We start from the raw sequence: 13,834 nt of genomic DNA on the forward strand, positions 1-13,834 counted from the left end.
TCTCTGAAGGTGTGTGTATCTAGCCATTCTTGCTGGCCTCGCTTCCTAGTTCGCTGTTTGCTGCCGAACTCTTACGATGCTGAAGCAAGGAGCGAGTCGGTCCAGTTCTTTAAGTCACATTCCCGACATCAAAGGTTTTATTTGTTGTACCACAACTAAAGCAGTGGATTGCGGCAATTCCATTGAGAAAAACGCCAAAGGGCAACTTGCTCTCATCTACTGTTCCAAAAAAAAAAAAAAAAAAAAGTACCTGGTGACTGAAGTCTGGCGGTATTTTAAAATTAGGTTTATAGGTTAATTCCCTGGTTGTTTTAGTACTTTGCAAAGCCCCTTTTGAGTGTTCCAATGACCAGAAAAAAGTTACTGTTGAGTAATTTATTCATATCTGTACAGTGAAATCCTCTGACGAGATTTGATAAAGGAATAAAACTTTTAAATGAACCAAACCCCCCCCTCTGGTTGCCTCTCCAGGGGATGGGATTGTTCACACACTGTTGCCACTCTCAGGAACTGGATTGGCACCGGAGTGATTAGATCTTACTGGTTTTAATACGCTGAACCCACGGGGCCTGACTCCTGTACACCAAGGCCCTGTTGCACCCTACTGGCATGGAGCGTTACAATGGATACGGCTGTAACTTACACCCACTTGAAGGCCCCTTCTGCCAGAGCTGTGAAAAAGCATTCAGGCTTGTCTACACATACAGTGCTGTAGTGCTTAAGTGAAGATGCTACCTACACCGCCAGGGGAGAGCGTCTCCTGTCGGTGTAGGTACTCTCCCCTCCCTGAGAGGTGTTGCTTTGTTGATGGGAGAAGCCCTCCTGTCAACGTAAGGCTGGGTACAGCCGGAGTCCCGTCAGCGTAACTAGCACTCGGGTGTAGATTTCCCACATGCCGGGGCGATGCAGTTGTACCGACGTAAGTCTGTAGTGTAGACCAAGCCGAATCAAGGCCAGGACCCTGACCACTGGGGACTACTCAGAACATGTACACGGGCGACTTTGCCTGAGTCTTGGCAGTATTTCTACATCGGACCCTGCTGGGCGAACGGTGGAAACCAGAACTATTTCCCCCCTCCCCTGGAATTGAACAGGGAGACTTCAGGGCCATGGAACATTCAAATGGCTTCTCTTGGCGGAGCTGAATCGTGGAGGGGCCTCTTGGCCCAGATGCTGGCTCACAGCCCAGCTGTTGCTTTTATGCTGGTCTGTTTGGTGGTGGGGTTTGCGGCTCCGCTCCCCGCAAAGAAGTGGTAGGTCTTGGGGTGGAGAAGGGGGAAGAATCCGGCAGACACCAGAAGCTCTCTGGCCACCTGCTGCTTAGTAGCCATGTTACCAGGTGCATATTGAGTCAGATCCCCCCCTGTGGGAGGGAGCTGGGTCAGGGAGGAGGCAGAGGTAAGGGCATTGGGGGGCTTAGGGACCTTTCCCATGGAAGTTTCACCTTCACTCTGAATCTTCTGGCTTAGATATTTATTTTTTTTTTGTTCCTAACTGCAGCGTTCCCTAGACCTTTCCTCCGGATGTTACCTAGTGCAACCCTCAGCCCCAGGTGCTGAGACTTCTCGCAAACCATCCTTGTGGCATGCAGCGTTTCCTGCCCGCCAGCGTCCACAATCCATCCATTTCGTAGCCCTGCCACTCTGTTCCCACATCCCCCAGTACCTCCACCCTCTGCTCGCCTCCCCGTGCTGCTCCTAACTGGCAGCTTCTCCGTGCAGTAGTGGTGACACGTGGGTTCCTGTCTGCTACTGGGCCGGAGCCTAAAGACCATCCTTCCTCTCTGAAAATGCTGCCTTTGAACCTGCCTGCCGACCCGGTGGGGGTGGGGAGAGGAGGAATTACAGCTGTGCTTGGGCTGAGCAGCATCCGGATCAAATACTTTTCCTTCTCTTCCTTCTCTCTGAGGATGCTAAGACACCAGTTCACGGCTCAGTGAAGGCCCCTTGCTTTTATTTACAGACAGCACCTGGCGGTGATCAATTCTTGCCCTGAGAAGGGAGAGCGAAATACAGCCCATCATGGTTACAGATCACGCGGCAGAGGGTCCATAGGACTTAACGGAACTTAAACCCTGAGGCCCACCCCTCATTTAAGCAGGATTTAAATGCTGCCCACCCTGCATGCAAGTCGATTTCATCCCATTTGCTTCTGTTTATTCCCCTTATTTAAAAATAAGGATCCTTCTTATCTGAACAGCTCTGCGGCGTCAAGTCAGTGAGCATCTCTGTCAATGCCAGAGGGTGTTCGTCACCCCATTTGGACTTGGTAGTTCCACCCCATGAAGCAGCTTCTACGACTGCCCAAGAAGCAAAGACCCCCTCCAAGGGGAGAAGGGAAGGAGATGACATCCTGGGTCCAAAAAAGACATGAGTCTTGAGTACCAAGCAACCTCTGACTGAGAGCAGGAGGGATGGGAAGACCGACAAAGCTGGTGTCATAGCTGTGAGGAAGAGGCTTTGTGAGCCGAAGACCTCGCTGGGTTTTTTATTGGCGTTGGATCTCATTGTCCTTTCCACGGAAGGATCTTGCCTGCTTCCTGAATCTCCCCCCCTTGGAAGTGGGAGAGAGCATGAATGAATTCACAGAGCAGGCTGCTCTCTGCACGAACGTGAGAGAGGCGGTCGGAGCAGCAGTGTCTTGAGGGCTTATGTCTGCAGCAACTCTGCGTCCTAGAGAGCAGCTGATGGGGAAGGAGTCTTCTCCGGCAGCTCTCAAGCCCTGGAACCCTTGGCAGGGGGTGTCCTGCTGGCTTGCCTCGAATGCGGGAGGGCTCTGAAAAGAGTGAAAATGCTTGTCTCAAACATCCCAAAGGGTTGGGTGTTTGCCATTTTCCTCTTCCCAGCTCAGGGAGCGTGGGCGGGCACTGCAGGGGCTGGGCATCAGGGCTCATGGGGGGATATGAGGGGGCGCAGGCATCTTGTGGGCGGGGGGGTGTAGTGACACAAGCTATGGAGCATGTGACTTCTTGCTATTTAGGTGACAGAAAACTTAAATGCCTGTGAGAAAATCTAGCAACTTCCTAAGAGGTTAAGACCCCCCACGTGTCCCCTCCATCTCGTAGTTCTCTGTCCTTTCTCTTTCTTCCCGTGTTGAGGGTGGCCGTGGCTGGCTCTTTTCACTGCACCCAGTGTTAATTCTGTGCTACTGGTTTACAGATGAACTAACTAGCAACCAGGCCGGGCCAGTGTCTTTTAAGAGTTGTCAAATTTAGATGCTGCGATGAATATAAAGCTGCAGCTCCATGGGCCTGGTTCTCAGTAACTCAGACCCACAGATGTTGGCCTGGAGTGTAAAGGGGCCGCAGAGCGGCTGGAAATGGCTGGCTGAGGAGCTCCTAGCTCTCCGGGTAGTGTGGAGCTGGTGACAGGGCCCTGCTCCCATCTGCCGGGGTAGGAGGTGAATTGGGGGCATGGCCGGAGAACCATAGAGGGCCCAGCACCTGCTTATGGGGAGTGCAAAGATGGCTGAAAATCCATCCAAGCCCAGTAACGGGGCAACTGATAATATATCGCCCTCCGGCTCTGATCACCCATCCATCTCAACATGGGTCAGTAGTGTTATCTCCATTTGACTGATGGGGAAACTGAGGCACAGAGTGGCAAAGGGACTTGTACGACAGCAGGCTAGTGGCAGAGTTGGGCCTAGAGCCGATGTTAATTGACAAGCAGCCCCTAGACCACACTGCCTCCCTTTTATGCCTTTGAAGTGATGCTCCCGTCAGTTTAGCCTATTAGTGGTGTGGTTCTTTTCTAAATTTAAAAAGCAGATTTTCCTCCCCAAAAGGCTACTACACGAAATGCCTTTCCTCGTTCTCCTTTGAGATTCATTAAATCCACTCCCCGCCACCCCTCTTCAATCCCTCAAGGGTTTAAGGGTCAGAGCAGGGCCGCAAGCTGGAGCGTGAGAACCCGAAAGTGACACTCGCCCACGGGTAGGTTCAGCACTGCAGTGGCGCACGGGCCTCGTGCTCTCCCTCTCTCTGCACAGGGGGAAATTTCAGCCACCGATGGCCTGATCCTACCCCCGCTGAAATCCAGGCCCATTGCAATGGAGACTGGATCTGGCCCATGGGCCCGAGTCCCCCTGCCCCTTGCGGTGTCATTTGCCCCAGTGGGTGTGGACGCTAGCTGTGGGCTGACATGATGCATAAGGGTTGACTTTCCCCTTCTGCCTACCTACTTTCTTCTGGATTTTCCCTAATACCTACCTAGGCGTTACTGCTCCCCGAGGCGTGCAGGCTAGGATGGTCTCCAGAAATCAGCTCGTAAATGTTTTCTAGACCTTCCTGTCCCCTGGTGGCCACCGGTCTGGTCAGGCTGGCTGCCTTCCTGCCGTAAACCGGGTCGTCAAACTCCAGCGGGGTCTGAGAGGAAGGAGGAGAGGGGGAAAGTGAAAGGGACGCAGAATTGCTCCGTGCCATTCCTATTCAGGCCCTGGGGAGAGGCGTGGGACGGGCAGCGCTGGGGACAGGGATTCCTGGTGCACACACAGAGCAGGGACAGCAGTAGATCACCCTTCCCCCACCCCAACCATGCACCATTTCCCACCAATATTCCTCAGCCCTGACTTCAGCGGCAGCGTGGGCCTGTGGGTAGGGCACTGGCATGCGAGTCAGGAAGCTGGGGTCTGTTCCTAGCACTGCCACTGCTCTGCTGGGTGAGCTTGGTCATGTCCCTGCTCTGTGCCTCAGTTTCCCCTCCCCACCCTCTGTCTTCTCGACATAGACTGTAAGACAGAGACAGGCTTTTGCTATGTATCTGCAGCACCCAGCACATGGCAGCCCTGATCTCTGGTGCAGCCTCTAGGCATTACCATAATACTCCAGAATAGTGGAAGGTTCGGGGGAAATCGGTCTTGGCCCATTAAGTCCGCGGTTTCTACCAGCAGAGGGGGGCAATAGCATTGGGGGGTTCTGTGGGAGAGACCCCCACCCACTAGAATTGGGACTGAGCCCCAACAAACTCATTGCACACAGGTCCCCAAGGAACCAGTGCATGTGAATAACCAGCTGGATTTGAACCAGCGACCTAGAGTGTTTCAGGGCCCATCAGACTCGACTTGTCCTGCCCCCTTGTGGCCATTTAAAGTGCGGCTCCCCACTTTTCCTTCCATGTGGTACCCACCTCCGAGGATGGCCCAGACGGCCTCCCCCGGCCCCCCTCGACGGTGAGAGCTGCAGGCAGCCGCTTCCTCCGGGAGCCCTGCCCCGACGTGCTCCGGAGGAGCCTGCGGTGTCCTGGGGATGGCTCGGCGGGAGGTCTGGATGAGCCCCGAGGCAGGGTGGAGGCTGTGTCCTGCAGGACTCTGGGGAGAGCCGGGGGCCGGGACCGGCACGCCAGCTCTACCTCCGCGTAGACGTTCTCGGGGTCGGGGCTGGGCAGCGAGCCCCGCCCCATGGCATAGAAGGGGATGGGCTCGTCGGGTTCATAGTAGATGTGGCGTTCACGGGGCGGGAAGCCCTCGCGGGGCTCGGCGTAGGTGTGGAAGCGCATCAGCTGCTGGTACTTGGCCTCTGCGGGCTGGGCCGGCGTGGGCTGCTCGGCGGGGACGGGCGCTTTGCTGATGTGGGCGTAGGGCTCTGCAGAGGCCCCTGCCTCTGGCACGGGGCTGCTCGGCCTCGGAGCGGGGCCAGCCTTGGCGGGGAGCAGGGGAACGGAACAGGGAGCCTAAGGGAGGAATGAAATGAGGTCAGCTTCTGTCTAAGCAGCCCTCCTCCCCACTTTCTCTGGGTCCATGTTTACCTCCTTGGAAGGGCATCCCTGGTTCCTTTGCTCTGCAGCCAGCGGGCAGGGATGGGTCTGTTGGCCGGGCGCCTGGGGCTGTCTGAGAACCAGGCTGTATGCTTGGCCGCCTGCTGCTGGGGGGACATTTGCTGGCTCGGGTGGGGCGCCGGACCCTGCTTCGGCTCCAGCCGGGATCCCACCACTCTCTCGGCTCTTGTCGCTCTGCGGCAAAGGGAAAAGCTGCTGAGCGACAGATGTGGCATTAGAAGAGAGGGGAGAGAGCGCGGTGCAGCCGTTAGGACCATATTTTAGCTGTTTGTACAGCACCTAGCACTGGGATGCCTAGGTTCTACGGCAATAAAAATAACAAACTGCAACAGAGCACAGGGCTGGGTGTCAGGACACCTGGCTTCTCTTCCTAGGGTGCAGGGTGTAGTGGGGAGAACAGAGCACAGGGTATCAGGACTCCCAGCTTCTATGCCACTGACTCACTGTGCCACCTGGAACAACTTGCCTTTCAATTGCCTCATGGTGGGGAAATTCTCCCCGTGCACTGGGGATAATTCTGCGCTGCTGCACGTCTCCGGGGGATGATTCATTCAGGTGCTAATTACTGTAACATCTGTGACTGCCTCAGATTCCATGGCTGTCATGGTGCTGACCTCAGCCCCTGATATTGCAGAAGCCCAGACTCTTGCTGCTTGCCCTGAAGAATCCCCATCAGCAGTACAGGGCCTATGACACACAGTGGAGCAATTCTGCTCCCCTCCAGCAGAGGGCAGTGGTGACACCAGCCAGCCAGCACATTCCCGTGCCTGTCTTGTGACGGCAGATGCGGCATTCCAGTGATCCCTGGACGCGCAGTGGGATGCCAGGCGCTCCAGGCGAGTTGCTGTCTTACCCTGGGGCATGGTGCTGTCAGGAACTCGTAGTAGGGGGTGACGGGGGCGGTGGTGTAGTGCTGAAGCAGGCCCTGGAGCTCGGCGTGGGCGCTGTCCTCTCCTAGGATCACGTAGCATTCGTCTTCCAGCTGGTCAAGGATGAAGTGCCGGCAGCGATCCCTGCCCCTGGAGCCCGGAGAGAAATCAACACGGGGGTGGTGAAATTCCAGACGCACTGGAGTGAATGGGAATTATGCCACTTCCACCCAGTGCGTCTGGCTCAGCGGCGTCCAGGTCTTCAAGGAACTGGGGAGGCCAGGGGTGGGGTGGGGTGTGTGGCAGAGGTGCTCCCCACCCCCAGGCAGCTGGGCCATGTAATAACAGTGATCCCTAGCTCTGAGAGACCGACCGGCCCCCCTACACAGTGCGACGCTCAGCAGCCAGCATTGATGGGGGCCTGGCGGAGCACAGAGAGCAGCGGGTGGGGCTGCAGCAGCTTGGAGATCTCACCTGCGGCGCTGGCTTAGGAGCAAGGGGCGGCCAGGTGACCTCACCTGTACGACAAGACAAATCCGACCGTGCTTTCACTGAAGCGAATCAGGAAAGAGCCCAGCGGCTTCTCCTGCAGCAGCTGCTCCGTGTCCCTGTGCGGGAAGGACAAACGGGGTCAGAAATAACCCGGGCGGGAAGCAGCAGCTCCTGGGTGAGAGAGGCGGCCTGGTAGGGCTGGGGTAGGTGCTGCTGGTAGTTCGGGAACAATATCGCAGCCCCCCGCCCCCCGAGCTTGGAAAGGGGCAGCCTAGGCATGGGGACCCCTGCAGGCTCGCAGCCTCCTGTGTCCCAGCATGCAGCGAGTGGGGCAGATCCAGCCTGTTAGTAGGGGAAAGAACCCAGGAGTCCTGGCTCCCTGGCTTTCCCCACGGTCACTCCCTTCATTTAGGCAGGAGGGTGAAACTCCTTCCTTAGCCCTATTTGTGGCAGCAGGACGTGGCGCTGCCTGTGGGAAAAGCCCCAGGGTCCTGGGGACACTGCTGTGAGGCCCAGGGCAGGCAGCCATGTACCTACCCCTCCGGGGTACCTGCCCCGGCCCCTCACCTCCTGCTGATGAAGCCGTGAAACCAGGGCGGCAGCTCCCCCTGCTGGCGGATCCGGCTCGCCTGTGTTTGCTCGAACCACGCCCGGGTCCAGGCCTGCAGCGCCGACGGGGCCTCGGGGGGGTCGAGGCCGGGCCCCAGCCTCGCCCGCGTCTCCGCTCCCTGCGCGGGGTCCCCGAGCAGAGACCAGCTCAGCTTGGCGCTGGCCGCCGGCCACGAGCTGAGAGGGGCCTAAGGGAGTGAGAGCAACAGAGGCCTGGATGAGGGGGAGGGGGGCGGAGATGGGGGCCATGTCCTTCCACACCCCCCCCTTAGTGCCAAGCTGGGGAAGCAGGGACTGAGGGGAGAGCCCCCCGCACCGCCTGCAGCACGGTGGATGTGGCAGGCGGAGCGCCGAGGCCTGAGCCTGGGCCTGGCGAGGGCAGGAGAGGCCTCGCCCCCTTTGCCAAGCCCCTTCTTTCCGGCAGCCCCTTGGGGTTCCCTTTGTGCTGACGCTGCCGGGGAGCTAATCTCTGCTTCTCAAGTAGAGGCTTCTGCTTCCAGGGACCCCGAGAGGATCCTCGGCGGGTTTCTGTCTTTCTAGGACCAAAGGCCCTGGCCTCTCTGATAAGGAACCCGGGCGAGATGCCAGGAGCGGGCGACTGGGCCAGGCAGGCGTCCCAGGCTGATTAAAAATAACCCCCCTCCAGGAGCCAGCTCTGGGTGGCAAAGCACCAACAGCTCAGCCGGAGGGAGGGGGCATCTTTGTAGTGTTCTGCTAAGGCAGTTGTGAGGGCTCTGTGGGCATTGGAGGGTGGGGGGAAGCCAGGCAACAGGCCCCCCTGCAGCATGGGGGAATGGTCGGAGCTGGGCAGAACCCAGCACGTCCTGCTGCTTCCATCAGCTGGAAGCGGGTGCCAGGGTCGCTGAGGGTCCAGAGTCTGCGGGCAGGGCTCAGAGCTGGGCTCACATCCTCCCTTTATGCCCCTGGCCTCCACCATGCTCAGAGCCTGCGTGCTGGGGGCATGTGCCCATACACCCCAGGGAGATAGATACTGGAGGGTGGCTAGGCATATGGACCGGTGGGCGGGGACTGTGGGGTGGATGGACGGACGGACGGATGGAGAGATACTGTAGGGTTCTCGGGTGGATAGACTAATGGATGGATGGAGAGATATAGGACGGGGAGACAGAAGGATGGACGGATGGACAGGTACTGTAGCATGGACAGATGGATACTGGAGAGAAGCTGGATGATGGACAGATCCTGTAGGGTTGTTGGCTGGATAGACAGTGTAGGGTGGATGGATGGATAGACTGATGGCCAGATACTGTAAAGGTGGGCGGATGGACAGCTAGTGACGGATGGACAGATGCTGTGGAGTGGGTGGGTGGGTGGGTGGACACTGTAGGGTGAATGGCCAGTCACCGATGGGCGGCTAGACAGACGGATGGACAGGTGGACAGAAGAGTGGGCTGAATAAGGTACCCGATGCATTTCCCCCCAGCGCACACATTTGTTCCATTATTTAACCCCCTCTAGCAGCCAGACCCCCAGGGCACCCTCCCCCAGCTCCCCTCCTTCTGCACCCGTCAGATGCTCCCCCCGCACCGCAGAGCCCCGAGCAGCTGGAGAATGGCCAGTCCTACACCTCCCGGGACAGTGGTGCCGTGACACGAAGCCGCAAGGGGCCGGATCGAGAGCTCTCGATCCCTACCCTGGTGTTGGTGCCCTGGTCCCTCTGACAGCCAGGCGGCTGCTCCTCATTCTGGGCCTCGACTGGCGCCCTGCTGAGCCCAGCACTGGCGCTGTCCAGCTGGGCCGGCTCGTCCACATTGTCGTCTTTGCTGAGGCCGTTGGGTTTAAAAGTGCTGAAGAGGAGGGGTCCCTGATTGTCCCAGACATCAGCCCCTGGGGATGGAAACAAATGGGTCAATCCTCCAGCAGGGCCCCCCTGCGGGCTCAGAAGCCTTCCCCTCCCCCTGCGGGTGCAAGAGTCTTCTCCTCTGCAGCTCTCAGCCCCACCCCAGGTCTCTTTCCTGCCTGGCCTTTATGCAAGGCAGCTGGGGGGACCGCACTGGGGGGAAGAAGAGGTGGAGCTGACCTGCAACGTAGCTCTGCATGGCATCCACTGCCCTGCTTCCCATGGACTCTCCCAGCCAAAACAGTATCCATTGAGGGGGAAACTGAGGCCCAAGGTCACCCCCAGCAAGCCAGAATTAGAACCCAGGTCTCCTGAGTACCAGGCTAGTGTTCGATCCACTAGGTCACCCTGCCTCCTAAGTGACAAGGGCTCTGTCAATCCTAGCCCGACCAGGCCAATGGGAGCTTTGCTACTGACTCCCTGGAGCCAGGATTTCACCCTGACGCTGGGAAATGGTGCCAAACGGGCTGGCTTGAGGGAGTGCCCTCTGAGCTGGAAAATGCCCTGGGAACAGGGCGGCCTGAGGCCAGCCAGCCCTGTTCCATTAGCCCGGCCTTGCTACACCTGGGCTGGGTGCTGACCCTAGAGGCGGAGAGCCCAGCAGCTGGTGCTGATTGGGGCTGCTTTGTTCTGCTCCTATGGGGGGGTTGGAGGCCGGCTGAGGACTGGGGCTAGCCTGAGCCCTTGCAGATGGGAACAGCCTGGCAGAAAAGGAGTTTGTTTTGGGGTCTGGTTGGGTTAAGTGTAAAGGACGCTGTTACTTGTTACCTGCCGAATCCAATCTGCAGCTGGAGCAGGCTGGGGAAACTGAGGCAGGATGGCTGCAAAGCCATGGTCTGCTGTGAGGGGGCGCTCTGAGATGGTACGTCTCGCACCCTTCCTTAAAGCCTCGCGGTGCTGGGTTCTTCACACACCCACCAGTGCTTGGGCCTTTATCGCTAGTCTCACAATTCTGGGTGTTTTTCATCAAGCCCCAGCTCCTGGAGTCCTGTGATGAGGTGAGGCTCCCAACTCTCTCTCTTTGTTAAAATACATTTCTAGCTTGGGGTGTGTGTGTATTTTTGTTTTCCAAAATCTGAGCCCTGGTCTAATCCTAAAGGCACAGAAAACTAGACGGCAAATCAGAAGCTCCCAGAATGTCTTATTGTTTTAAACAAAATGTCATGATTTTCTGGGCTCTGAATCATGGCTTTCGAACCCTTCGAGTTGGCAGAAGTGCACCCTGCAGGTAGCCCTTGGCGCCTGCTTTCCCCAGGTGTCCATGATGCCATAGGGGCGGAGGGGAAGGGAATGAATCCCTCGGGGTGCAGCCAGTTTCCAAACGCAGCCACTTCGCTCCAGAGGCGTGAGGAGGGGCGGAAAGATCATTGAGCAGCTTCTTCGCCCAGGCAAAAAGATGCAAAATAAATGCAGCTGCTTTGCTGAATCTTCGCTGAGGATGCAATAAGACAGCTGCTGTGCTGGGACTGCAGCTGGGTCAGCTCAGCCACCCCCTCCGCTGTGCCCTTGTTCTGGAAGGCAGCAGGAGCAAAGCCTAGAGCTGCCCCGGGACGCTTTCCCTTCTAACAGGCAGTTTGGGGTCGCTCTGAAACTTTGCCAAACTTCCGCCGTTCGGGGGAAGTTTCCCAGGCTGGGTATCTGAATTCTTGGGGAAAGTTTCTGCTAAAAACGTTGAGCTGTTTTGGAGAAAGAGGGTAGGGAAAAATCCGTCCTTCTACCCATGCAGAAAAAATGCTTCCCATCCTGTGTGTGATTGTGTAATCAAAGAGTGCCCCAGAATTCAGCCCCCCGGCAGCAAGTTTTCACGGGAAGCCTTAACTGGGCACTTCTTAACTTTGGAGGGTTTGATTTTTTGCGAGCTTAATGTTCTTTTAATGTAATCGCAACCTCTTTGGGGGAGGGACTCTCTCCCAGTGTGTATATCTAGCACCTTGTGGCCCTAATCCTCGACTGAGACCGCCAAGGCTACTGTAACAATCACAGGAAATGCAATTGTTCTGTTGTGTTCTAATCCTGATCTAATTACAGGAGATCTCTCAATAGTGTTTAATAAGGGTTAATTAAAACAGGAAGTAATTATTTAAACCGGTGGATCCATCCCACCTCCTTAGCATCCCGGAGATGTCTGCCAGCGATTGCCGTGGCATGTTTCAGAGTCCTTTTAATAATACTCATCTCTCGAATGGAGAGCAGCGTTGCAAGGCCCCAGTCCTGCAACGTGATCAAGGCGTGTTTGTGCCCACAAGCTGATCCCCTTGGAGCTCTGCCCAGGGACAGGGTTGCATTTCCAGGGATCTGACTCCAGGATCGGAGCCTACGCTGGGGCAAAAGAGAGAGACACCTCTCTCGAAAGAGACCAAACCCTCTTTTCTTGTTGCTGCCGCCGAGTTTGACCCAGGGTATCAGAGAGATGAGATGGGGGAGGCGATATCTCTGATTGGACTTTTGACTTCTGTTGGCAAAAGAGACAAGCTTTCGAGCTACACGGAGCTCTTCTTCGGGGCTCAAAAGTGTCTCTCTTTCACCAGCCGAACTTGTTCCCTTAAAAGAGATCCCCTCCCCCTCTTGTCTCTCATTTTGCCCCCCTTTTTTCCTTTAAGAAAGGAAAGGCACCGATTCAGGTCCCCAGCCCCCCGGTCAGCACGAGCGTGGCGGGAGTGTGGGCTGCTGCCCATTCCGCTCGGGCAGCGTTTGCCATCTGCTTTGCACTGGGCCAGACGGCCAGCCCGAGGCGCAGGAGGATCGGGCCTCCATCTTTGAAAGCGCTGGTGCTGGGACGGAGACGCGATGCGCTCACCCCTCCCCTCGGAGGAAGCATTGCAGGGATGGCTCCGGAGCGGGGCCCATCGAACCATCCGGCCCTGGTCAGCAGCTCGGGGCGCGGATGTCGCCTGGAGGCTGGCATGGAGCGATCGGTGTGGGTCTCGGAGCGACCCCTGCCAGGCAGGCGTCTGCATTCCCCCAACCCAGCCCCCACTGCTGGACAACCTCCCTAAAGAGCCCCAGGATTGCCTGGGGGTGGGGGCTGAGCTCCGCTCCAAGCTTGGCTCCTGGGAGGGGACCTGAGGGGACATGTCCTTCTGGTCACACCCCTGGCTGAACAGCTGCAGGATTCATGCATTGGATCAGCCCAAGGCCTGGCAGGCAGTTGTCCTGCTGTGGCATGGGGCATAGATTCCCCTGGCACCGCTGCCCCCCTCCTGCCTGCAGGACTCTGGTCTCCATGGCTCTCGCCCACGTCCCTCTTCACTGGACTTCCCTTAAGGGAACAAATCCGCTCCTGTGAAGCGTGGTCGAGGTTGCTCCTGTCTCCCCCAGCTCCCCAGCGGCTCCTACCTGTCCTAGGTCCTTCCTTGACCTGGGAGTCCATGCCCTGCGGCGGCCCGAGCTCCGAGACCCTGGCAGCGATGTCTGCTGGAGGCAGGGGCACTTACGAGTCCTCCTCGCGCTCTCTCTGCATGCAAAGGGCAGGAAGCAGCTACCGAAGCCACAAGATGCTGCTCGTTCACGGGCGAGCAAAGGAGCGCCGCCGGCGACGTCATGGAAAAGGAAAGTGCCGCGGCAGAGTTCTGGGGCGAGGTACTGGGGCCGGAGATGAGAGGGTGGTGTCACCGCAGCGCCGGGCCAGCCCGGGCCTGTGACACAAGGGGCGTGACGGGAGAACGTCCCTGGATCCGCGAGACGCTGTGTGAACCAGCTGTGAAAGGCTGGGCTCGGTCGCCGCTCCCAGGGGTGGCTGTGGACAGTAGGGCGACCAGACAGCAAGTGTGAAAAATCGGGACGGGGGTGGGGGGTAATAGGAGCCTGTATAAGAAAAAGACCCAAAAATCGGGACTGTCCCTATAAAATCAGGACATCTGATCACCTAGCAGCCAGCCAGCACCTGTAAGCTATTAAATGGCCCTGATTCTTATCTAGGCTAAGCCCCTCCGTGCCAGTCTGGGACACTGAAAAGCCAGCCAGCTAGCGGCACCTGGGGATGCTCAGAGGGGTCTTCTGAGTGCCAGGCCGTAAGTTCTGGGTTCGAGTCCAGATGCTGCTCTGGGTGACCTTAAACAAATCACTTGACCTGAGTCCCCCCTTGTATAATGGAGAATTATCTTTCCTTTCTCTCGTTAGACTATAAATGGCCCCTGCCCCCCTGTTTATGGCAAAGGGTCTGGTGCCAGGGGGCTCTGATCTCTGGTGCTGATGCTAGACAAACAACTACCATCAAACAGGAGACCCCC

At 57.5% G+C, this 13,834-nt stretch overlaps 1 protein-coding gene across 2 annotated transcripts; it reads right to left on the bottom strand.

Moving 5' to 3' along the window:
* Window positions 1-1,531: 1,531 nt before the first annotated feature.
* SH2D2A (SH2 domain containing 2A) lies at window positions 1,532-13,066 on the bottom strand. 2 transcript variants are annotated; one of them, XM_044992063.1, is made up of 9 exons: window positions 12,942-13,066; window positions 9,399-9,592; window positions 7,703-7,932; window positions 7,162-7,251; window positions 6,628-6,793; window positions 5,745-5,948; window positions 5,127-5,669; window positions 4,211-4,366; window positions 1,532-2,775 (listed from the first exon to the last, which is right to left on the bottom strand). In XM_044992063.1, exons 1-8 carry the CDS (start codon window positions 12,973-12,975, stop codon window positions 4,211-4,213), a joined length of 1,617 nt encoding a protein of 538 aa, XP_044847998.1. In that variant the 5' UTR covers window positions 12,976-13,066; the 3' UTR covers window positions 1,532-2,775. The 2 variants fall into 2 exon arrangements, with proteins under 2 accessions (XP_044847998.1, XP_044847997.1); XM_044992062.1 differs by lacking the exon at window positions 12,942-13,066 and adding an exon at window positions 10,374-10,934.
* Window positions 13,067-13,834: the final 768 nt, after the last annotated feature.

This window comes from Mauremys mutica, chromosome 17, assembly GCF_020497125.1.
Source record: "Mauremys mutica isolate MM-2020 ecotype Southern chromosome 17, ASM2049712v1, whole genome shotgun sequence".
In the NCBI taxonomy this organism is placed as follows: domain Eukaryota; kingdom Metazoa; phylum Chordata; order Testudines; family Geoemydidae; genus Mauremys; species Mauremys mutica.